Genomic DNA, 24,266 nt, shown 5'->3' with positions numbered 1-24,266 from the left:
ACTTGCTTTGGTTTGTATCTCAGTCATTGCTTGAATGAAATTTACAAAGCAGTCTCATTGTTATTTTTCATGGGTTTTGAATAATGGAGTAGAAACTTGTGACGTCTGTACAAATGAATATTTTTCATAACATACTTCAGAGCAAATCTTGTTTCTAAGGTTTCCAAAAAAAAAAAAGACATTGATTTGTAATGTCTTTTTAATACAAATATGTGAAAGGTTCTTTGTTTTGCTTTTGTCTCTTTAGATGTGGAAACTCATCATTGTTTGTTAGTTAAAAGCGTTGGGATCTGTCCGTGATTCACGAAATCAATCTTGTTCAGCCTGACACAACACAGTACTTGCTCTGGAAGTTCCTCTGGTGATTGAGCCTGTGTGAGAAAAAAAGAACAAAAATGTTTACTTGAGCAACACTCCAAATCAAAAAGACCTAGAGATTATTTCAAAGTACCTGAATAGTTAAACCAAGATCAAGAACTCCATTCTTGATCCTATCCCTGAAAGATTCGAGTCCTTTCCTCGAAATATAACTGAACCTGTGAATGTCCAAATCGATCTCAAAGTAGTTTGGTCCCTGTATCCAAATGATCAACACATAACATTATTACAAAGTTTTAGCAACGAACTCTCAAAAAATAGCTAAGATATGTAATCTAACCTGAAAGAAATCATGTTGGGGACGAGAAAGAACAGGTCTATCATTGTAAGCTGTGATAAGTTTTCTCTCAGTAGAACTTAGCAGAAGATCCTCAGGATTCACCAATCCGGCCATGATCTTCAACCTCTCTCTGAATGGCACTGTTGATTCTCTTGTGAATCCTTTCACTTTCTCCATCTCATCATCCATAAATCTCTTGATGGTTTCTTGAAAGTGAGATGAGATCTCTTGGTGATAACTCTCATTCAGTTTGAAGTATAAGACTAAGCTAAGTCCTTCACCATCATAGTCACCAAACATAGAGGTTTGATACATTGGAAGCTGGATGTTCACAATCAAGAGACTGGGGACATAACACTCTTGTGATGACACCGGTTTCAAATTAGGGAGCTCAATGTGCTGAGCAATGTGGCTTATCTTCTTAGGACACGCGAAAAGATCGACTCCAATTGGTGTGTAAGGACTACAGTTTGGTGCTGGACTCTTTTGTTTGTCTCTGAAAATGATGTAAACAAAATATAATTACAATAGAAGCTATGTAAATTAATACTTGGCAAATTAATAGATTTATTTTGTTATTTTATTAATATCAATATTCTAAAATAGAAAAATTCTAAAACGATTTTTCTTTTTGTAAATTAATAACTCCATAAGTTAATAAAATATCATAGTCATAACATTATTAATTTGTAGAGTTTTTTTTACTGTAAATTGATCAAACAAAACTGTTTGTCTACTTTCTTAAACTGAACTTTGAATCCTAACCTGAAGAAGCTCAGTCCACGGAGCTTGAAACTCGATGGAGAAAGTTCTAACCAGCTTCCTTGGTTGGTCAGTTTCTCTCCCAAAGAACGTTGAATCACAGAACCAGCTTTTGGTCGGTCTGATGAAAAGTTTTAAAGACATAAATAATCATGAGAAAGAAAACTTAAAAAAAAGGATGGAAACTCTAGAGATAATTTGATCATTTTTCTTACATAATTCAGATGATGTTGATTTTCTATCAATAGATGTTCTTCGAACCGAAACCATAACAACTTTTGATGATCTCTTATTGTGATCTTGATGTTCTTGACAAGTGGTAGTCTTGATGGTTTCTTGGTGAGATTCATCAGCAATTTGGTTTCTCTTTATGCTGACTTCATTCTTGCTTGAGTATGTCTCAGCTTTGTTCCCATCTATTTTGAGGTAACTCTCGTAGAACTCTTCATACTGAATCACTTGTCCCATCGCAGAAGGGTTTGCATCTGCAAGAAAGATACATGTTACCATCTTCATTCACAAACCAATGTCTCAAGCTTTGATGTTTTACCTTCAAAAACACTACAGTTTGATCCATCATCAGACTCAGAGTCAATGTAACTAAAGGAATCATACCAAGCTTCCTCGTGTGACACTCCTGGAAATAGAATCAGATTCAATAAAACATATTCAAGATCTTTGAGAGTTTTTTTTTTTTAAATGATGTTCTTACGGTTTCCATCAAATTGGCAGTTCCATTGAAGTTGAGTTAAATGGAAATTAGCATTTGTCATCTCAGCTCTCTTACACATCATCTTGGCTGCACCTTTTTCGAAATCAAGATGAACAAAATCCCTGACGCTAGCATTGCTCATGCGTTTCATAGGAACATCAGGCATTGAAGCCGAGATTTTGGACCGGCTTTTGCCATGTCTGCCACCATGTTTATGCTTCTTCTGATGAAGCTTGTTGCTGATTTTTCTCTGTGAAGAAACGCAGCCACCCATCTTTTTTTTTTTGCTTTGGAGGGTTTCTAATACATTCACCGGCTAATAATAGCTCAAAGAAATCAAATTCTTTTTGAGGAATCTGAATCAAGACATGAAAAGAAATAAATGATAAGACTATCACACACCAAATATGTATATATGTTCTTGTCCGAAATTAAAAAAAAAAAAAACAAATGCAAGAGAGAATCTAGTACCTTTTAAAAAAAAAGTCTTTTCAGAGAGGTCACCTGTAAGAGCTTATGTATACATAAGAGAGTGCATCAACATTCATAACAATGGGATGTTGATTCATGTATATCTTCAAGACCTTCATCAAAGAGAAAAAGACAAAATCAAACCCTAAGAATGCAGCATTTGAGATTTGAAACGTGAAAGACAAGAAAATCTTGAATACAATATCATTTCTTAGGAGAGACCCAGTAAAAAGAATGAACCAATAATGTTTAAAAATGTAAAATTTATGTTTGAAATCAAGGAAAACAAACCAGGAGAAGAATAAGAAGAAGAGAGGAAGAAGAGGATCTTTGGAAAATCCTCTGTTCTGTTCTCTTCGTCTTTCTTTCCTCTGCCTATCGACTCTTTTTTTGTTTCTCTGTCTTTTCGTGTTCAATAAAAAGTAAAAATTTAATCTCGTTAAATAAATAGGAGAGAGATCTTGACACCACTGATTCTTAAGTAACCCGTTTTCTTCGGATCCTTCCCAAGTCTTGTTCCTCGTTTCAATCTCTATCTGCTTTTTATTTTTTATTTTTGTATTTCTTGTACATTTTAATGATATTTTTATTACAGAGAAAGTGAGTTTGTTTTAGGGGTTGACCCCATGATCTTCGCGCGCGGGTAAGAAGCAACCGTTTTTAATTACAGAAGTCTTGAGTTATTTTACAGCATGTGTCTCCATTTATGGCAAATTTCTTAACCTCGTTTAATATTTTTTGTCTTCTTTCTCATCGATGTCAACAAAACATCCACATCTATCTACATTTTTTTTTTTTAATTTTTAAGTGTGGTTATTCTTGACGTTGAAGACTGGAAAATGGTATGAGGAATAAATTGTATAAAGGCGAAAATATATTCGTATTCTAGTTCATCAATGTGGAGTGTGGAAGTATACAGCAAGGCATAAGCTATTACATATGCAGTTGTTGATAGAAAATGTCTAATCAAGATCGTCGAGACATTTGAAATAGCAAAGTTTCAAAAGAGATTCGTATGTGAAGTTCTCGATGAGGACCACATGCTTTACTGTTATAAGCTGCATTCATCTATCATCGACCTATAATGCTTATTAATGCATGTTGATAATTAAATACACTGACCATATTTTTTTTTATCTTTTTTCAATTTTTTTTTTTTTGGTCAAATATCTTTTTTCAATTAGATGCATACTTCGTACCTAGTATATGTACACCATCAATTTGTATCTATAATTAACTATGCTGTGCATGGAGCTCTAGATCATATATACCTTCTCGTTTTTACAATAAATATGGTTTTAATTTGGCATAAAAGTGTCAAAATATTAATTAACTTTTGTATAATATGTATACATAACTTAGATATCCAAGGAAAATTGTTTGTTCATAGACTCATATCTTATTACGTTGATAGAAAGTTGTATCATTATGTAATTTTACAATTAATTTACTTTTGTCATTCATAGATTGTTTAGCTATCAAATCCGTCCAAGAATATAATAAACTACTTTCTTAAAACATATTATTGAGCTAAGAAGTGAATATAATCCTATTAGTTAGTTCAAAGTCCTTTTCGTTGGAGAGTATAATGTATTTTCTTATTTGTTAATCGTTACTGGCTTACAGCCATTCTTACATGTAATCTTCCGGCTATACTGGATAGAAAGAAGCTACAAATGACTTAAAATTCCATTTGCACATATTCTCTTGCATCCATTCTTTTCATACATATAGTATAAGATCTTTTAGTTGTTAATGATATATGTCATTATAACAATGGATTCTCCAATATATTTCAACTGTTCTATTGACGGCTCATATTATTTATTCTTAAAGGTTATGATTTTTCTTGATTTATTAGAAGATTTGGAGTCCAGTTAAGAGGCTTGAACAGCTGCAAGTGTGGTTGGCAGACTTACGATTAGGAACATCGATCGAAGTGTTTACACTTACAGGATTACTATATATTTTTTTGAATAATTGTAATATATTTACCTTTCTCTTGTATCAAGTTAGACGCATAATCTACTTGAACCACTGGAATAAAAAGTTTGTTTGATGACAACTCGAACTGTACTAAACGGATTTACACTTAACTTCAATTTATTTGCTCTTTTATTCGTCTGGAAGAAAAACTGAAGTGAAATCGAATAAAAGTTCAGATAATTAATATTAAATATGATTTAGATATTAATCATTTTTACCTCCTATACACGCGATTAACTTTAGACAGTAACAGTAACACAACAAGTATACTACAGTAGAGAAAACTAAACTATAAATCTCGATTATTGTCTAATTAGTTTACATAATATTCTGAATACTTCTTAAAACAGAAACGGTGCAGTTGGGTGGATACCAAATATATCATATAAGTTTCTGTATATAAAAATACAAGAGCAGATACGTTCCAGACAAATACTTGAACGTGTGTAGACCTCAGAGAACATTGCCATTTGCCAACTGTAGTCCACATTATTTTAATATCTATAAATCTAGGGGTGGATGTCTAACGATTATTTGTTTGATATTCAATTTCATTTTCAAATACCAAATACCTAGATGTATGTCAAATGAAAACAAAAGTCTCTCTATATGAAGTTCTTTTACAGATCTGAATCATATGAATATCTAAATTACATAAATTTTGGTTTACAAAACTTTTCTCATTCGTTTTTCACCTGACTACATGACACTTCTCATTAAACATTTACCCATTTCCACAACTCATATATCTAGCAAGTAGCTATGTAGTTATATCATGAATATTGTAAATCATAGACTGATAACTTTACATGCTATACTTTATTAAATGGTTCTTCAATTTTTGACACTAATTAAACATGAAAGAGACATGTCATTCGGCTGCAAGAATACCTAATCAGACAAGGCAATAAGTCATAATATATTATGATTATATAAATGTAGAGATATATAAAAGTTCATTGTATAATATTTCCTTACATAGTTTATGTTGAAAATTTCATATTAATTAAAATTTAATCATTATTTGAGATATAAAATTCTGGAAAGTATTGTCTCCCACTAACCGGAGGAGCAAAGGCAATTACCTCACTCAACAACAACAGCGAAAAAAGAATCATTCAACTGTTCCTGAATTTATAAATGTATATATACTAGTGTTACAGTTGTCTGTGACTCTGCGACATACACTCTTTAATAGAATTTAATACGATTTTAGTTTTCCATCTTGTTAGAAATGAGAGAAGTGTTATGAATACAAAGCAATTTATAGAGTAAGGTAAGGACTGTGCGACATTTAATTACAAGCCTGCTACAGGCCCACTGAAATAGTGGCCCATTTATAATATATCTACCAGCATTGCTTTCTCATCAATTTTCAAGATCCTAATTAGTCTGAAACTCTGAATGTAGTTGGTCAAAATACTACAAATATTGAAGACGCCATACACTTGGTAGTTGATTCTGTGACAAGCTGCCGATTTGAGGTGACAAGTCTTGCATCAGAAGAGGTTGTGCTAATGAAGATACTTCAGGTCTTCTGGCAACCAGCTTGTATGCACTGTCGTCAACACTTGTTTTCGTGTTGTTCACCAAGCAGGAAAAGGTGACTTATTGCAGCGCGTTGCTCGCTAAACGATGCATGAACTAGTCATGAGGTGTATGTATCTTCTCACATCTCCCACATGGCTTCACGTTATTAACATTGAGCCTTGTACAGTTGTAGGCTGCTCGAGCTGTTCACTGGTCAAGAATCCACACAGCTTGGTGATGACCAAACCGTCTTAACCCTTGGAATGGCTAACCTTCTCTAAGCTGGAGCAAACACAGTTGGTTAGCTAGTGTCAGTAGACGATCATTAGGCGAGTTTTTGTATAATCTCTATAGGTTTTTGTAAGATATACGTGTTTCTAATTCAGTCAGAGATTAAAATTTAGTTGTTTTTCATGACCTAGTTGGTCAAACATTTGCGAGTGTTTATAGTTGTCTATACACGATTAGTTGATTAAAACAAATTGTAAAAAGTCTATATCTGGTGCATTGATTTTATATAAAACATGAATGACTTTTTTAATCACATGAAAGTAGATGCTAAAGGCATATGCGTGTATATTTATAGCAGTCATGTGATAGATGTGATGCCATGTTATCCGGATCGTTGACTTAGTCCCCTTCACACCCAAGAACCATAACATTTATTAATATGATTCATATTAGTTCTTCAAATATGACTAGTTCTTCATTTCAGTTTTAAGTGACTGTGACAAAATATGAATAGTTCTTTGTAAGTATTAACATCAGATTCTACTGTAGTTTGTAGGCAATATAAAGCTATAAGAAACAAAAAAAATCTAGATATATATTAGATATATATTGTTAATTTTTTTATCAAATATATATTGTTCATACAACTCAAAAAAATATCCCAACAAACATGAAGGAATAAATAATGTGAAATGAGTCGGCCACTAAAAAATAAAGACCAAAAGAAAAAGTCTGAGATAACGGGGACGGAGTTAACAAACTCACGAAAATAGACGGAGGAAAAAGTCTCCAACTTGACGGCTAAGTTAACGGCGACGTTCACACAAGAGAACAAGCTACAAGCTTCATCATCACCACCTCCACTGTAAAAGAATCGATTCCTCAATTACCCAAAGAAGCAAAATCCACTAAAAAAAACCAGAATCCAAGCAATCAAGTCTCTGTAAACGCAACCCTTTTTTAAAAAAAATCTCATCTTTACGCTTCAGATGAGCTCCGAATCGTCGGCGACGGCTGGAGATGGCGGCGAACAAGCCGTTTCCGCAGCGGGAACGAGCGCTGGGTACGACAAACAGAAGGAGAAGGCGCGCGTGAGCAGAACGTCTCTGATCCTGTGGCACGCGCACCAGAACGACGCGGCTGCAGTTAGGAAATTGCTGGAGGAGGATCCGTCTCTGGTTCACGCTAGAGACTACGACAAGCGGACGCCTTTACACGTGGCGTCTCTTCATGGGTGGATCGATGTTGTTAATTGTCTGATTGAGTTTGGTGCTGATGTGAACGCTCAGGACAGGTGGAAGAACACTGTAAGTGTTTTTTTCTTTTCTTTTTGTTGTTGTTATTCTTTTGTGTTTATAGCTTTGATCTGAATGTTGTGTTGGTTGTTTGTTTGAAGCCTCTGGCTGATGCAGAAGGTGCTAGGAAGCAGAAAATGATCGAGCTGCTGAAGTCTCATGGCGGTTTATCTTATGTGAGTGATGAATTTCTCTATGATCTTATGTAGGAGCTTTTATTCTTAATGTTTGATTGGTATGGAATATGAATAAGATAACATTCATCTATCTCTGAAGCAACTGTTTAAATGCAGTGTTGTTTGGTGTACTTGTGTTCAGAGATTCAAAGAGACACTTTGTGTGTGTGTGTGTGTGTGTGTGTGTGTGTGGAGCTCTTAGTCTTTGAACCTGGCTGATTGGATTCTCTGTGCAGGGTCAAAACGGGAGTCACTTTGAACCAAAGCCTGTGCAACCACCAATTCCAAAGAAATGTGACTGGGAAATTGAACCTGCTGAGCTGGATTTCTCTAATGCCGCCATGATTGGAAAGGTTTGTTTAATTTGAAACCAAGTTCTGATATTAGTAATCAATAGTTTTGAGTTTAGTGTCATCCGTGTTTAGTTCAATGCAATGGAGCTCATGTAGTGGCTTTCTTTGGACTAATTGGGAGGTTGGTCACATTTTTTTTGTCAGGGTTCCTTTGGTGAGATTGTGAAAGCTTATTGGAGAGGAACACCAGTAGCTGTTAAACGTATTCTTCCGTCTCTTTCAGATGATAGACTTGTTATGTAAGTTGTTATCTCTCTCTCTTTTGCTATTAGCAGATGAGTTTCTATAACGGATTTTAGCCCAAACCATGGTAACAGTCTCTCCTAAGATTCTTGTGTTTCATATTTGTTTTGATACAGTCAGGACTTCAGGCATGAGGTTGATCTGCTAGTTAAGCTTCGCCATCCGAATATAGTCCAGTTCTTAGGAGCTGTAACCGAAAGAAAGCCCCTTATGTTAATAACTGAATACTTACGCGGGGTAACTCTTTCCACTATCCTCTGTCTTTTTTTTTTTATCTCTGCAATGTTTTGACCATGGTTAAAACTAAATATGATTAAATCTATTTTTTGTCACAGGGAGATCTTCATCAATACCTCAAAGAAAAGGGTGGTCTTACTCCAGCTACTGCTGTCAACTTTGCATTGGATATCGCAAGGTGCTTTCAATTTTTAACATTCGAGATATTATGTGAAAATTTATTTTTTATTTTATTTTTAATTTGTTGCTAACAGAGGAATGACATATCTTCACAATGAGCCTAATGTTATCATTCACCGAGATCTTAAACCAAGGTAATAATCACTATTGCATAGCTCCTCGGTTGTACTTTAAATCTGCTCATTTGTAAAACCGGTTCTCGCCTGTTATATTTTTTCAGGAACGTTCTTCTGGTTAATTCCAGTGCAGACCACTTGAAAGTTGGAGACTTTGGTCTTAGTAAGCTCATAAAGGTTCAAAACTCTCATGATGTCTACAAAATGACTGGCGAAACCGGAAGCTGTAAGTGTTGTTGTTCTATAGTCAAAACCGTTGTTGACTTTCTTGTTTTTCCCCTAACTATGTTGTGACTCTTCTTCTTGCAACAAACCAGACCGGTATATGGCTCCTGAAGTATTCAAGCATAGAAAATACGACAAGAAAGTCGATGTCTTCTCCTTTGCTATGATACTCTACGAGGTACTAACATCTCTAACTACAAGAAACTCTCTGTCTCTTTCTACACTCTTAACCTTAATTTCATTACCACATTGTCTCCAGATGCTTGAAGGAGAGCCACCGTTTGCGAACTACGAGCCATATGAAGCAGCTAAACATGTATCAGATGGACACAGACCTAGTTTCCGTTCCAAAGGATGCACACCTGATTTAAGAGAGTAAGCAAAACAACCTAAGTACCCTATGGCATGCACACCGGTTATAGTCTTACCGATATAAATCTAACCAGTTTCTTTTTGACAGGTTAATAGTGAAATGCTGGGACGCAGACATGAACCAGAGACCATCGTTTCTGGACATCCTCAAGAGACTTGAAAAGATCAAGGAAACTCTACCTTCTGATCACCACTGGGGCTTATTCACTTCATAAATACACCAAACAAATCCAAACATGAGATTAACATTATGTTTGATTATTACTACTATTCTATGTTTCTTGTCTCTTTTGTAAAGAAAAGATTGTTTATTTTCTTTTCCTCTTTCCATTTGTTTCACAGTACACGAGTAGAAAGGGTGTGACAAAAAAAGGGCTTTTGTTTTTTCCATGGACTGGATTGAGTTTGCAGGTCACTGAGATGTTAAGATGATCATATAATGCTTTAACAAAAATGAATATAGTTGTGTATATTAGATGGTAATGAGTCTTCAGATGAGTTTCTTCTTCTGGAAGAAAGTCTTCAAGTGCCAAAACTGAAGTCCAGCAACTGATAAACAAACTCCAAGCGACAGAAAACTAAACCATGCCATCTTCGTGTTTGTGGCTCTGTTCAGTTCCTGCATCTCTTCTTCCCTACAACACATACCACAACACGATATGTCTTTGAGTTTTTAGCCTTAGAACCATTCTCTTGGGTCGTGTAAATTTACCTGTCCCTGAGATAAAACATCTCATCATGGATAGATGTGACAGTGTCGAATAGCTTCTTAACCTCAAACTCCATCATCTACCCAAAATAAAATCAAAAGATTAAAAGAAACAATCTTTAAGAACACTCTGTAATGAGTTAAAGTTTGACTTTACTTCAACTTGGCTCTTCTTAGCCACATTAGACCAGTCCTTGGTATGAACCCCCGACCTCCAATCAAAGTCAATGGTCAGCATCGTCTCCGGTTTGTGATCAACGGCTGAGATGCAAGTTATGTAATCTCCCGTTTCAACAGCCGTTAACGAGAACTGTCCCGTACTCACTCCGTCCGCCTCGTGATACGCCGTTCCTTGCGGTGACGTCACCTACACACACCAAACACATTTTGCATTATTTATAATACTTAAAATGACGATGAGATTATTCGGAATGTGTTACCCTGACGGTGATCTTGTGGGAATCGGGGAGAGGATGATCGTCGTTAGGGTTTACGATGCTGTACTTGCCGACGGACATTGCGTTGGCGTGAATCTCCTCGGAGATGCATTTCGTGTGGCCCGAGAGTAGCTCGTAGCGCATGGAGAGAGTCGCTGGAGATAGGATGGAGAGGATTAGTAGTACAATTGAGCTCCGGCGAAGATCCATGGCTGCTATGATGTTGAGAGACGGAGATATCGATTTTGACGAGTTTCAATGTGTCGTTGTCTCTGGCTAATGAAGAAGACAAAGAAAGTCAACACGTGCAGTGCCACGCGTAAGTGTTTTATTCGTCGTAACACGTGGATTCGCTTTTGAGCTAAACAACAGTGGGCTTATAGAATTAAGGCCCAATAATAATATTGGACTTTTATCTTCATATAGAACTTTGTAATATTTTTGTTCTGTAGCTTTTTTTTTTCTGTTGCTGGTCTTGATTTATTTGTTTTTACTTAAGTTAAGATGTAACTAAACAAAATTATGTATCTAATCTTATAGAAATGTCATAAAAAGGCCATTTTGGCAAAATAGCTTACATACAAATGGTGGTCTCTCTATACTCTTCCGTCTCAATGCTATTACGAGCTATAAGCTAAATCTCATTCCCAGAAGATGATCTCCCCTTGCTCGCCAACCAAACCAAGATCTTTGAGCCTTCTCTCTTGGTAATACTCTAGCACATCAAGCTCAAGCTCCCTATCCTTGAAGATTTGGTCGATTTGCTGAAGCACCTTCTTCTCACCAATCCTTACCTTTATAGCCAGTTCCATCCTCGGATCAAGCTTCCCTTCTTCCAGAAGCTTCTCATCCTGCAAAAAGACAAATCATGAAATGATGCTAAGTAGCTTACAAAGACATGAGAAGAATTCAAACATATATATACTACCTCTTCAATGGTGGTAGCAAAACCAGACAAAGCAGATTTGCAGGCATCTCTGACAACACGGCATATAAGTTCCTCGTTGGAACGGCTTACAGGCAACTCAAGATGGCCCCATATGGTGTTACTGAAGATAGATTCCAACAAGAACGCATCTGAACCGCCAAGCGCCACAAGCCGAATGTACTGAAGCATCCCAGCGGGAAGAGACTGGCCTTCTACTATGTCAAAGTAACCGGTCTCAGCCATCCCGTTAGTCTCAGCTATATCCAACTTATCCCCAAAGAACGGGTCTGATTCTAGTATCTCTATTGTTAAAGTGTATGAGTTCCGGTTTGGGTTTGATTCCACAAAACCGTAGTCCAGAGCAAGCTCTGCATTGCTTTTGTTCACATCATACTGAATGTACACCTGTGGAAAGAGATAGTGAAGAAAAGTGTTAAAGGGTACACTCTTTGAGGGGTTAAAGTATAAGTAAGAGTGGTTGAAGCTTACCTGCCCACCTGCTTTGACATAGACAGGGGATTTCAAGGAGAACAAGAGATCTCTAGAGAAGAGGCCAGCTCCTTTGATCTCATATGCATAGTCTTCTGTCTTTATCTCAGGGTTATGGTTTATCTGTTCAAAACAAAACATTAAGCATCATTGTCTTTAATTAGTTGTATACAAGGGGGGAGGCTTTACCAAATCTGCAAGAGGGATCAAGACAAGGTCTTGGCCACGGAGGCGAGAAAAAGCTCTTGACCTGAGAATCCCAAACGCCCACATGAAGTCATCAACTGTTATGCCGGATGGGAACATGTCTTTGTTGGGCTTTAGTATCTCTTGTTCCAGTTTTGAGAACTCATTCTCTAGATACTCTTTCGCACCAAGTGTGTTGCTCAACAGTTGAGTCCCTGTGCCAAAAGATACACTTCTAGTGATACAAACCGATAGGCAAAGAAGCTATACAATTCAAATGAGCTAACTACTGAAAGAAGAAGAACAAATGGGTAAAAAGATGGAACCTTTGAGCTCAGCAAGCTCCTCTTCTGACCTGTACTGGAGACATTTCATCAGACAAGTTTAGAATAGCTATAAAGAAAGCTAATGATAATAGTTCAGACAAGGACAAAACCCACCAGAAGATGGTGGAGTCAGTAGACTCAGGAAGAACGTCGAGATAAACTCTCCATGCAGAATCTTCATCATACTTCTCTCTGATCAAAAACAGAGCAACCGAAACCCACGGCTTCAACCCGCCGCATAAAGCTCCGATCTTTGAAGCCGCCGCGGTCTCTGGGCTTATCCACAGCCGCTTGGGAATCTCCAGAACGACCTCGTTTCTCCCGATATCGCGCCGGGCCACAAGTCCCAGACCTTCCGGTACCACCGCGGGCTCCGCGGCGGATTTGGCGGAGACGACTCCTTGGTCTCCGAGCCACTTCCAGAAGCTCCGAACGTTCTCCGGCAGCTCTGAGGCTGAGGCGGAGATGGGTCTCACCGAAGATTTCTTCGGTGAAATTCTCTGACGGGTAAAGAGAAAGGAAGTGTTTTGAGACTTTGAGACTGACGGTGAACGGAGAAAACCCGTCGCGACGGTGACGGAGGCTGTCATGGTTGTTTTCTATTGGCGGGTAGAGTGTTGAGTGGATAATAATAATTATATCACAGATAAGAAAATCTAATATAAAAAGCCCATTAATGTATAAGGCCCAAGTTCTGTACTTGGATGATATTTCTTTGTAAATTGCTAAACCCACGTTATTTAGGGCAACTACAGTGTACAGACTCATATTTTAAAGATGTACTCAACAAGTAAAGATTGTTAATTTAATTGATTGACAAGTCCAAAATCCCAAGTCAACTTTAGTCATACACCTGGAAATTACAAACACATATGAATATTATCCCTTTTTTCCAAGTGTGTTTGTTTGTGTGGTAATGTTGACAGTGGAAAATCAACACTTGTTTTCTTTATATTAAAAAAATCGTCAAATTTAGACAACGTGACTGTTTCACCTGTCAATTAGGCCATGACTTGGTTGCTGTTATAGTTTTCATTTTATTGTAGATTTTATTTGTTTATTGTAAAATTTAAGATGTAGTTTTTTGTGCTACAGATGTAGAAAGTTGACCATTATGCACAATGATCATAGTTTTCAACATCCCAAGTAATAAAGATTTATTGATTTCCAAAGATACCAGTCATTCCTTAGGGCATCCACAACCGTGTTACTCATGACTCGATAATTCAGATAAGTCTTTTATATTATTTTATTATTTTTATTTTTTCAGTTAAAAAAAAAAGATAAAAAAAATAAAAAGGGGTCAATCGCGGGTTTTCACGTGACGATGGAACCCGCGCGCAGTGACAAACCCGGCAGCGAAATGATCCTTACCTACGGACTCCAACACACAATTATGGCACAAATTCCTAATTTTTTTTGGTCTCCACATATTATAAAAAAAAATTATTGCTAAAGATTTTTTTGTAAGATCAGCGTTGCAGCTGCTCTTAGTTTCTTAAATTTATAATTTTGACTTAAAATTTTGGAAATACAAAACAACAAAAGATAAAGAAGACCTACATGGGTAAAACATGATAACTGAGAGTATTTTTATGAACTTTTTTTTTTACAAAAAATATTGTTATTAGAATATACGAAAAGAAGAAAAAAAAGACCATTCTCTTTTAGATGTTTTAAGAAGTATAACAATTTAAATAACTTTTTATTATATAACTGATTTAGCTTCTATAATTAAAATTTAGTTAAACTGTTAGCATTATATGTCTAAGATACTTAGCTGAAAATTGTATTACTATTGACGTTATAATTGATAAATGATAATTCAGTAATGCTCTAAAAGCAATGGCAAGTTACTAAAAACTGTAAGTTTATATAGTTCGATGCTAAATTTAAATATTTATGATTAACTTATACTCAGGGATGAAGGCAAGAAAAGTATAGTAAGATCACCCGATTCTTATGAATTTGATAAATGAATTATTTATACTGTATGGTTGTTTAAAATTAACAAAATAATGGGTTTAATTCATTTTTTGACCTCACTAGTTTGTGTTTAAATTTTCATAAACCCCGCTAATTCATTTACTTTTTTTTGTTATAATACTATATACTGTATTATTTAATGAAAATATTAACTATATATATGTGACCCCAATAAAGAAAATTCAATTTATACTTCTCAAAGTTCAAGAAGAAAAATCTTAAGAAGTACGTGTTTTTGTTCCCCCCACATTATATGATTGAAATAAAAAAAAAGTCTGACAACTTTTCTCATGAAAACAACAAAATCCACCCAACACAACCTCAGGGATTGGTCAACAAAATCATGATTTTCCAATTAATTTTCTTACTTTTCTTCTTTTGCCAAATATATATGTATCTATTCATTATTATATTATCTTTCTTCACAAATCCAAATTAAAAATGCTGATAAATTGATAACTGATGTTACTATTAAAACCGCATAAAAAATATTTAAAGTGGTCGTCACTTGCACTTTAAACATTGAGAATATTTCAGAAGCATTTTAAATTTCTAAAGTGATACTTGCATCAAAACAAACTTTCAATCTGGTTTACTTGTACATTAAGTCAAAATGATTATCTTCAAAATCGATGAAGTGTCGATTTCTTTCTTTTTTTGATTTTTTCTAAAACTATTTTATTAGTAAAATAAATATAAAAATACAGAAAATATAAAAATTCATAAACAATTCAAAACAACTCATAAAAATCACTAAAATTCACCAAAATAAAAAAATTCACAAAACATTACTTTTTAAAATAAAATAAATATAAAATACAGAAAGTATAAAAGATTATAAAATATTCAAACAAATCATAAAAGTCACTAAAAATTTACAAAAATAAAAAAAGAAAAAAAATTATTTTATTAATAAAATAAAGAAAATATAAAAGTATAAAAAAATTATAAAAAAATTATAAAAATTCAAAAAATCATAAAAAATTATTTACCAATTTTTAATTACAATGTTTTTATTAAAAATTATTAAATTAGATACAAATTTTAAATTAATATTACAAATTATAAAACTTCAATATTCATATTGGTAATCAAATTAAATTAAATTATTTTGTTTCATAGTTTTATTTATGAGATGTGGATTTTAGATCATTTTTTCTATATTAATAATCAAATTAGGAAAGTTGAGTTTGAAATTAACACTTATTGTATTTGGACTGAAAATACATCCAATGACATTGAAAGGATTATAAACAATTAGAACCATAAAACGTCAACAAAATAACAATAGTGGAATGTTCAATCCGGTAAACTCGAACCATTTAAAACCGAACGGAACCGAAATAGAAAAAATTGCTTGGATTTGGTAGTATCAAATAAACTGAATAAATATTATTTTAAAAAACTGCAGTATATAGATATGATTCAGTATATTAAATGAATAAACCAGAGAAACCGATTAATTAAAATAAATTAGTATACTTATATATAATTTTTAATCTGTATTTGGATCTATATTTTCAATAAGAATCAGAGAAACTGGTTATATTACTAGTCACTAAATATTAGATGATATTATTTGTATATATTGTTAATATCAATTGTTAATATTTATTTATTAATTGAATGTTCTAAATATCATGATGATTACATATTATTATTTTTAAAACAATAATATATAAATCTGTAGAACAGGTTAATATTTATTAATTATCTTAAATATCATGATAAATATATATGTTAAAATAAAAATTTAAATAATAATATTAATTAAACTAATAATTTATTTTAAAATCATATAGAAAATGACAAGTAATAAAATTCACTGAAACTATGGAGAAGAAGACAAATAACCAAATTCAAATTATGGAAAAGATGACAAGTAAACAAATTCATTAAAGTTATAGAGAATATGACAAATAAGAAAATTTACTTATCAAATAATAGTGTATTTACTCCTACTAATTAGATATATCCCTCAACGAAATTTTAAATTCTGAAGCTCTTTATCAAAAAAAGGGAATTTTTGCATACGATTGTGACGAATTATTTAAGCCTAAATTTAGGCATTGTTCAGTTTCGTCCTGAAGAAATGTAGTAAAAAAGAACCAATATAAGAAGCATCTATTTATATTTGAAATTGTACAGAGTACTGAATAATATATAATTATTAGAATATAAATCAATTGATTTTATTTGCAAAATTGCATTGTATCACGTTCAATAAAATTATAATTCACTCAATGGACAAAATCCTATTTTTTTCACTGTATCACATGCATTTTATATAATATTGCCATATTATCCTTGTTTGTAACCGGCGGAACCTTCAAAGTAAAACAAATGAAATTATGTATGTATCTGAAGTTGTTGACGTCATCTCCTTTTCAACCACACAAATGTATTTAGTTCACAAGTATACTTTTCTTTCCATTTTAGATAGTATAATTTAATAGTACAAAATATTATATACTATTTTCATATTTTAATTTTATTTAAAATATTATAACTATAAATCATATTTTACATTTGGGTTTGGATTTAAACTTTGGAGTTTAGAATTTAGTATTTAGGAGGACTGGAATATTGTTTAGTATTTAAGGATTATGTTAATTGTTATAATATTATACTACTTTGGATACATGGAATATAACATTTACTTATCACAAAATGGAATAGAACATTTGGGGTGAGTTTAGTATTATTGTTTAGTATTTAAAATTTAGGGTGGGTTTTTTTATTAGAAAAATTTCCTAGGATATATAGACCTAAAATTTTTTTGTCACAAATATAGAGCTTAAAAATAAAAATGATCAAAATAGACTTAAATGTTTTATCAAAATAAATAAATATACATTTATACCCTTATGATTAATTAATATAGATATTAGGGTTTATAGTTAAGGGGTGGAGTTTAAAGTTTAAAGTTTAAGGTTTAGGGTTTAGAGTTGAGAACCGGGATTTAAGGGATAGGATTTCAAATTTTCAAAAATAAAATAAAATATAAAATTTTCAAAATAAAAGAATTTTATTTTGGTCATTTTAGTTTTTGAAGTCTATTTTTGTGACAAAAGAGAATTGTCTTTTTTATTAAAGAGATGTGGGTTGGATTAATCATTATAAATATATATTATAGTTTATAGTTTATATTTGGATTTGGATTTAATGATTACAATTTAGAGTTTATAGTATTTAAAAGTTGGGGTTGAGTTTAGTATTTAATGGTTGTGAGTGGGATACGAGTCCTATACTATTTCAGTGATATGAAATACATTTTAAATAAAAAGTTCTATGTTATCTATTTATTTTACTATTTATAGTGACTAAGTATGAGGTAAATGTTGGTTTTTTATGTGCTGTGCTATTAAGTAATATACATTCATTTATGTTCATAACAAAAATACATCAACGTCATCCACTCTATACATATGTAACCTTCTGCTCACTACTATTAAGGATATAACCGGATCATAGATATATTAAATGTTAATTCTTATATTATGTCAAAATCAGTGATATTTAGTTAATTTCTTCTTCAGATATGATTAATTCACAAATAAGGCCTTTTAATTTTGTTATAAAATGTCTTTAATTAGCTGAATGAAAATGGAATATACATATATTACAGATTAACTTTACTTGTGGTTACATATAAAATTGGAGGAAATGATAAAAATGTAAATGAAATATGTAATTGTACGTTGAAGGCCTGTAGCTAAAGTCCATCACATCAGCCGACAAAAAAACCCATCACATCATTCTAATTAATAGTTATATAGTTTTTTACAGATTTTTAAATAGTTCCAAATAACAGAAGTTCCCATGCAATTCCTGATGACGAAATCCCAAACGTCGTTGAAACTGTGACGTTCGGTTCGGTTTAGTTCGGTTCTTGAAGTTCGGTAACCATTAAAGAACCATGAAAATCTCAAGTCAGATCAGGTAGGTCTTTTCAGTTTTTGGTTCTTTCGGTTTCTGAAGTTTGGTAATCATATTAGAACTAGAAAAAGTTCCAATCGGATTCGGTTCTAAGTAGTTACGTTGTAGCCATATTACTCAAACTAATCTGATGTACTTGCAAATAAATGAATCAAAACCAATACCAAAATAACATTCAAACGATTTCTTCATTCAGAAACCAAAATCCAAACTGTAAGAATAAAACATCCAAAAAATACGAGGTTCTCGTATAAGCTAAGTGTTGATCAATAAAAAAAGTAAGTATATAAAGTATAAACTATAAAGATATAAATGTATAAGGTAAGTGTATAAGAATTTTTCATCCGAATCTATATGGGTATTGTTCGGTTCTCGGTTCAGTAGGGGTTCGGTTCCTGTTCTTCAAGTATAAAATATCAGTATCCGGTTGGGTAATTTCTAAATTTGGTTTCGGTCTGTTCGGTCTTTTTCGGGTCTCTTCGGTTCGGTACTTGGGTTCGAGTTTTTTTGTCCACCTTAGTTGAAAGACTTGAATATCCACGATGATAGATATTACATTTGCTATATTCTTAACTCGACCCACTGAACTGGTATCAACCAACTTACCCTTATAAATACGAGTCCTCTGGTCTCATTATGGAAACATAAAATATAGAATCCAACAAAAATAAAGAGAAACATAATTAGATATCAAGAACCGAAATGAAGTTCGGGAAGGAGTTCTCGTCTCAAATGGTGCCAGAGTGGCAACAAGCTTACATGAACTACGGTTCTCTCAAAAAGTGTCTCAAAGATATCATGGCATTCAAGCTCAGAAGCAACCATGCAGCTCCTCGTGGTGGCGCCAAGAATCACCACGGCGGAGGACTAAGCCGCAAAATGACGTTGTACCGAACGTTTAGCGGCTTAGTCTCAACTCCGGGAAGACATAGACGCGGTAATTCTCATGACCCAGAGGAAGGTGTACCATTGACGGCGACCTCGGGTCCCATTCTAGTGAACACCACCGTGGATCACGGTTGCGTTACGACGTTTCTGATGACGACGGAGGAAGGAGGAGAGTACGAGCTGGTGTTTTTCCGGAGACTAGACGACGAGTTCAACAAAGTGAGTAAGTTTTACAAAGAGAAAGTTGAAGAAGTGTTGAAAGAAGCGGTGGTGCTTAACAAACAGATGGACGCTTTGATAGCGTTTCGTGTCAAAGTTGAGAATCCAGAAGGGTGGGGATGGGATGAACGTGCGGTGGAGATCACTCAACTGGCTTCTGATATAGCTTCTTCCGCGGCGGCTATCTCCGCTTCTTCTCCCGCCGGAGCTAGATCTAGTAAGCAATCATACACATGCCTATCTACTTTAATTTCCTACAATTTTTTTGTTAATCTATGAACTCATTATTTTATTAACAGGGCCCTCTTAAATTATTTTTGGACCCTGTTCAAAAAAATATTATCGATATGTTTAATGAAGCAATGATTACTTTTAAATTTTTTATTGCTCAGTCTTTATATATTTAACATTTTTTGTAGTTATAAGCATAAAATTAAGAAGTATATTTTAAATTTTAAGTTGTAGTTATAAGCATAAAATTAAGAAGTATATTTTAAATTTTAAGTTGTAGATACTGTATTTTTAAATCTTAATTTTTAAATTTCGATCATGTTGGACCACTCCATTTCCATATGCCAAAAGATGGCCAAGTTTATTAATCTGTGAACTTACTATTTATTAATTTTAAAAAATGAAGAAATAAAATTGGAGTTGAAAAGGGTTATTTGGTCTCAAATTTTGTTTTGCTATTAGACCTAGATTGAGCGTCAGAGTCATGGACTAAACTTACTACAATACTAGGTGTTTTTAACGCGTGCATCACTTAATTTCTTTTATTCATAAATGTTTTCCTATTCTTACCAAACCTATATTTCAAATTTGTAGTAAACGTTAGTAAAGCTCATCTGGAGGCTATACAGGAAGGAGGGTCAAGCAGAGCTGGACGAACGGAAGATGTTGTTCAAGAAGAAGAAGAAGAAGAATCAAATGGAGCCTCGGCGTGTACCACAGCTAGAGACGTGAATATGACCAAGATGAGAGCAATGAGACCAGCTCCGCTAGATATTCTTGATCGAGTGTGGTTAAACGACACCAAAGAGACGCCTCGTTCCACCATCAAAGGATTTCTCCAGATAACGAAGCAGACCGATTTAAAATTCAGCAGAGAAAATCTGATGATGGTCGAGGCGAAGCTGCGGCAAGCTTTATTCGTGTTTTATCAGAAGCTGAGGCTTCTCAAGAGCTACAGGTGCGTATGGTCTGTACTTGTAGGATTTTGATTTTCTTTTTAATATGTTTAATGAGTTTTAAATTATGTATATGCAGCTTTTTGAATGTATTGGCGTTCTCGAAGATATTGAAGAAGTACGATAAGGTAAAAAAATAAGAAGAAGATTATAGACTTTGACTTGGCGTTATATTTTATATAATTTATATGACTGAAAATGTGCGTTATATATAGATAACTTCTAGGGATGCAATGAAGCCTTACATGAAAATGGTAGATACTTCACACCTTGGAAGCTCTGATGAAGTAAGATGTTTGTTAAATTTTGATCCAATAGGAAAAAACATCCTCTGCTTTTATTCTCTCCAGTATTGAACTTCTCTGGATTCTCTGTTGTGACAGGTTGTGCGACTCATGGAGCGTGTTGAAGCTACTTTCATAAAGCATTTTGCAAATGCTAATCGAACAAAAGGAATGAATATTTTAAGGCCTAAAGCGAAACGAGAGCGACACAGACTTACATTCTCCACTGGTATAAAATATAAAGTCATTGACTCGCATCAGAAAAAGAAAAAAAATTGAAGTTCAAACTTTTTGGTGCTTATGAGGATATTGGTTCCAGGTTTCTTGGGTGGATGCATTTTCTCTCTTATTGTGGCTCTTGCAGCGATTATCCGCACTCGACACCTCTTGCAGCAGGAAGACCAAGAGCAATACATGAATACTATGTTCCCTCTTTATAGGTAACAACTTAGTATTCTTGTCCATTCTTCTTAAGTATTTATATCGAGCATTTGTGTTTTTACAATGTTGCTTAGTTGTTGTTGTTGTTGTTGTCTTCTCTGATGTTTCTTGCAGCTTGTTCGGGTTTATAGTGCTGCACATAATAATGTATGCTGCTAATATATACTACTGGAAGCGATACAAAGTAAACTATTCCTTCATATTTGGGTTCAAGCAAGGAACTGAACTTGGATACAGACAAGTCCTGCTTGTGGGTTTCAGTATTGGAGTCCTTGCATTGCTCTGTGTTCTTGCCAATCTTGACATGGAGGCAGATCCCGAAACGAAAGGCTATCAAGCATTAACCGAACTTCTTCCTCTTTTCCTATTTATTGTAAGTGTAAACCCCTTTTATAATTTCATATAGGTTTGGTTTTATTTAACCATAATATATCTTTAAGAAAAAAAGAAGAAAAACTAACCTTGATCCAATGATCAAATCGGTTTGGTATTAGATCCATTCACCGATTGATTTTTCTCCCCTTATACCTTTAATTCCTTAAAAATGATTTTTGATGGAGAATATTGCAAATTTCTACTTAACTATTTTATGTGGATGCAAAATTTTGTTTTTTTGTCAGAGATGTTAATGATTCTTGTTTTTATTCTATAGAAGACATCACATTAGCAATCACATATTTTCTCATTTTGTAACCACCAATTCATATGCCTATATGTATTATATATTTTTTGTAGTTATTTTTTTTTGTAGTTTTGTCCATAATTTTATTGAAGTAAATACTCTATTAAATGGCAAGGAAAGATGGTTAATAATATACTATAATTAAAAAATAATAAATTACTCTATATATGAAGTAAACCTATTTTTTATTATATTATAGTGTATAAAATAAAGTACCACTGAAACATTTTTACTTTAAATTCTATTTTAGAGTGAAAAATAAAGTAATGTTGAAGATGTCTTTAATCGAAACCGAATCATTATGATATCGGATTTTATAGTAGAATCCTTAACTTTAGTGTGAACTTGATTCTTATAATTAAACCAAAAAGACAACTGCATATATGTGATATAAGTATAAAAAATCAGTCATTAAACACAGTGTCATAATAATAGCTGTGGTACATTTATCTTCCACTTTACAGGCTATGTTTGTGGTTCTTGTCCTGCCATTCAAGTTCTTCTACGGCTCAACTCGCCTTTTCTTCCTCACTAGTTTGTTTCATTGCATCGCCGCTCCTCTTTACAAGGTAAAACAGAGATCGAATAAGCTCATTGACCAAAGAGACTGTTGTAAAGTCCTATTGTAGTAGGGCTTCAACCAACCCTCCACTTCTTGTTTTTTTTCTCCTGCAGGTAACATTGCCTGATTTCTTCTTGGGAGATCAATTAACTAGCCAAGTTCAAGCTCTTAGAAGCATCCAGTTCTACATCTGTTACTATGGTTGGGGAGACTTCAGACACAGAAAGAACACTTGTAATACTGGTAGCTACAAGGCTTTCATCTTCATTGTTGCTGTTATTCCTTATCTCTCTCGCCTCCTTCAGGTACATAGTTTCTTCTCTTTAAAAGAAAAAGTTCAACATCTCTAAGCATTCATTCAATAACTAAACTTGTACTCAATGCAGTGCATGCGACGGCTGTTTGAGGAGAAAAATCCAGAGCAAGGGTGGAATGGACTCAAGTACTTTTTAACTATAGTGGCGGTTTGCTTGAGAACTGCTTACAGTATCCAGAAACATCAAGTCGCTTGGAGGGTCTTAGCCGCTATTTTCTCAGTTATAGCTGCAATATTCTCTACTTGGTGGGACTTTGTTCATGATTGGGGTCTTCTAAACCGGACATCCAAAAACCACTGGCTTCGGGATAAACTTCTCATACCTCAAAAGAAAGTATACTTTGTCGCCATGGTGAGTCTCAAAACCATTAAAAAAATATTACATCAAAACATGTTTCATAGCAACTGATGTTTTAAGAACATGTATTCAGATCTTGAATGTCCTGCTGAGATTTGCGTGGATCCAAACGGTTCTGGATTTCAAATTCTCCTTCATGCATAAGGAGACGATGATTACCGTTGTTGCTAGTCTGGAGATCATTCGTCGTGGTATATGGAATTTTTTCAGGTAAAAAAAAATACTTCAAAACTCATATCATTTTTTTGGACAGGCTGTCTTCTGTCTTTAGTGACCCTCTGTGGTTTTGTTTCTTGGTCTGGTTCGTGGAAAACAGATTAGAGAATGAGCATTTGAACAATGTTGGGAAATACAGAGCCTTCAAGTCTGTCCCATTACCATTCAACTACGATGAAGATGAAGATAAAGATGATTAAAGTTTCATTGAGTATTATACTTTTTACCCACCAAAGTCCATCAAACTGTTTCATTTTTGTTGATGTTTTGGGATTTTAGTTGTGTATTAATTTAAGTGATGTTTTCAAAATTCTCTGCAAATTCTTATGTTATTTGGTGGTTTCGACTATTTGTATTCTATAATAAAAATTTTTGTTGGTTTGATTAGTTTTAGTTAATGTAATTTTAGGAAAAATGAATAAAAATCAACAATTTTTAATGTGTGCATAAACCTTAAAGATCAACTAATTTGAAACAGAGGAATTTTTTTTTCTTTCTAAACATATAAACATAAGGTTCTACCTCTAGTGTGTGTCTTGGGATCATTCGTCGCGGTAGTTCACAAC

General features: G+C 33.8%; 5 protein-coding genes across 7 annotated transcripts; 2 read left to right on the top strand and 3 right to left on the bottom strand.

The window, feature by feature from the left end:
- Positions 1-104: 104 nt before the first annotated feature.
- LOC103843013 lies at positions 105-3,032 on the bottom strand. The gene is made up of 9 exons (XM_009119702.3): positions 2,895-3,032; positions 2,604-2,716; positions 2,133-2,488; positions 1,971-2,057; positions 1,636-1,905; positions 1,424-1,541; positions 659-1,154; positions 452-574; positions 105-371 (listed from the first exon to the last, which is right to left on the bottom strand). The coding sequence occupies exons 3-9, from the start codon at positions 2,404-2,406 to the stop codon at positions 261-263; spliced, it is 1,479 nt and encodes a 492-aa protein (XP_009117950.1). The 5' UTR covers positions 2,407-2,488; positions 2,604-2,716; positions 2,895-3,032; the 3' UTR covers positions 105-260.
- LOC103843007 (phosphate transporter PHO1 homolog 3) lies at positions 2,546-24,087 on the top strand. Of its 3 annotated transcripts, XM_033279013.1 has the most exons (14): positions 2,546-2,599; positions 19,235-19,341; positions 19,393-19,871; positions 20,480-20,843; positions 20,921-20,969; positions 21,057-21,128; positions 21,225-21,354; positions 21,445-21,565; positions 21,681-21,939; positions 22,713-22,817; positions 22,924-23,115; positions 23,197-23,478; positions 23,558-23,694; positions 23,801-24,087. In XM_033279013.1, the coding sequence occupies exons 2-14, from the start codon at positions 19,250-19,252 to the stop codon at positions 23,898-23,900; spliced, it is 2,382 nt and encodes a 793-aa protein (XP_033134904.1). In that variant the 5' UTR covers positions 2,546-2,599; positions 19,235-19,249; the 3' UTR covers positions 23,901-24,087. The 3 variants fall into 3 exon arrangements, with proteins under 3 accessions (XP_033134904.1, XP_009117945.2, XP_033134905.1); XM_009119697.2 differs by lacking the exon at positions 2,546-2,599 and having other exon boundaries at positions 19,219-19,871; positions 23,801-24,084; XM_033279014.1 differs by lacking the exons at positions 2,546-2,599; positions 19,235-19,341; positions 19,393-19,871 and adding an exon at positions 19,968-20,395.
- Positions 7,207-9,931, top strand: LOC103843010 (integrin-linked protein kinase 1). Its single transcript, XM_009119700.3, has 11 exons — positions 7,207-7,657; positions 7,747-7,821; positions 8,058-8,174; positions 8,319-8,413; positions 8,534-8,654; positions 8,753-8,832; positions 8,909-8,968; positions 9,055-9,176; positions 9,268-9,353; positions 9,435-9,550; positions 9,636-9,931. Exons 1-11 carry the CDS (start codon positions 7,340-7,342, stop codon positions 9,760-9,762), a joined length of 1,317 nt encoding a protein of 438 aa, XP_009117948.1. The 5' UTR covers positions 7,207-7,339; the 3' UTR covers positions 9,763-9,931.
- LOC103843009 (transmembrane emp24 domain-containing protein p24delta7) lies at positions 9,905-10,951 on the bottom strand. Its single transcript, XM_009119699.3, has 4 exons — positions 10,697-10,951; positions 10,414-10,623; positions 10,260-10,336; positions 9,905-10,182 (listed from the first exon to the last, which is right to left on the bottom strand). The coding sequence occupies exons 1-4, from the start codon at positions 10,901-10,903 to the stop codon at positions 10,038-10,040; spliced, it is 639 nt and encodes a 212-aa protein (XP_009117947.1). The 5' UTR covers positions 10,904-10,951; the 3' UTR covers positions 9,905-10,037.
- Positions 11,201-13,255, bottom strand: LOC103843008 (fructose-bisphosphate aldolase-lysine N-methyltransferase, chloroplastic). The gene is made up of 6 exons (XM_009119698.3): positions 12,737-13,255; positions 12,623-12,651; positions 12,300-12,511; positions 12,111-12,233; positions 11,622-12,026; positions 11,201-11,544 (listed from the first exon to the last, which is right to left on the bottom strand). Exons 1-6 carry the CDS (start codon positions 13,210-13,212, stop codon positions 11,335-11,337), a joined length of 1,455 nt encoding a protein of 484 aa, XP_009117946.2. The 5' UTR covers positions 13,213-13,255; the 3' UTR covers positions 11,201-11,334.
- Positions 24,088-24,266: the final 179 nt, after the last annotated feature.

The sequence above is a fragment of the Brassica rapa genome, chromosome A09, assembly GCF_000309985.2.
Source record: "Brassica rapa cultivar Chiifu-401-42 chromosome A09, CAAS_Brap_v3.01, whole genome shotgun sequence".
Taxonomy (NCBI): Eukaryota; Viridiplantae; Streptophyta; class Magnoliopsida; order Brassicales; family Brassicaceae; genus Brassica; species Brassica rapa.
This window is presented reverse-complemented; position numbering and strand designations above follow the sequence as displayed.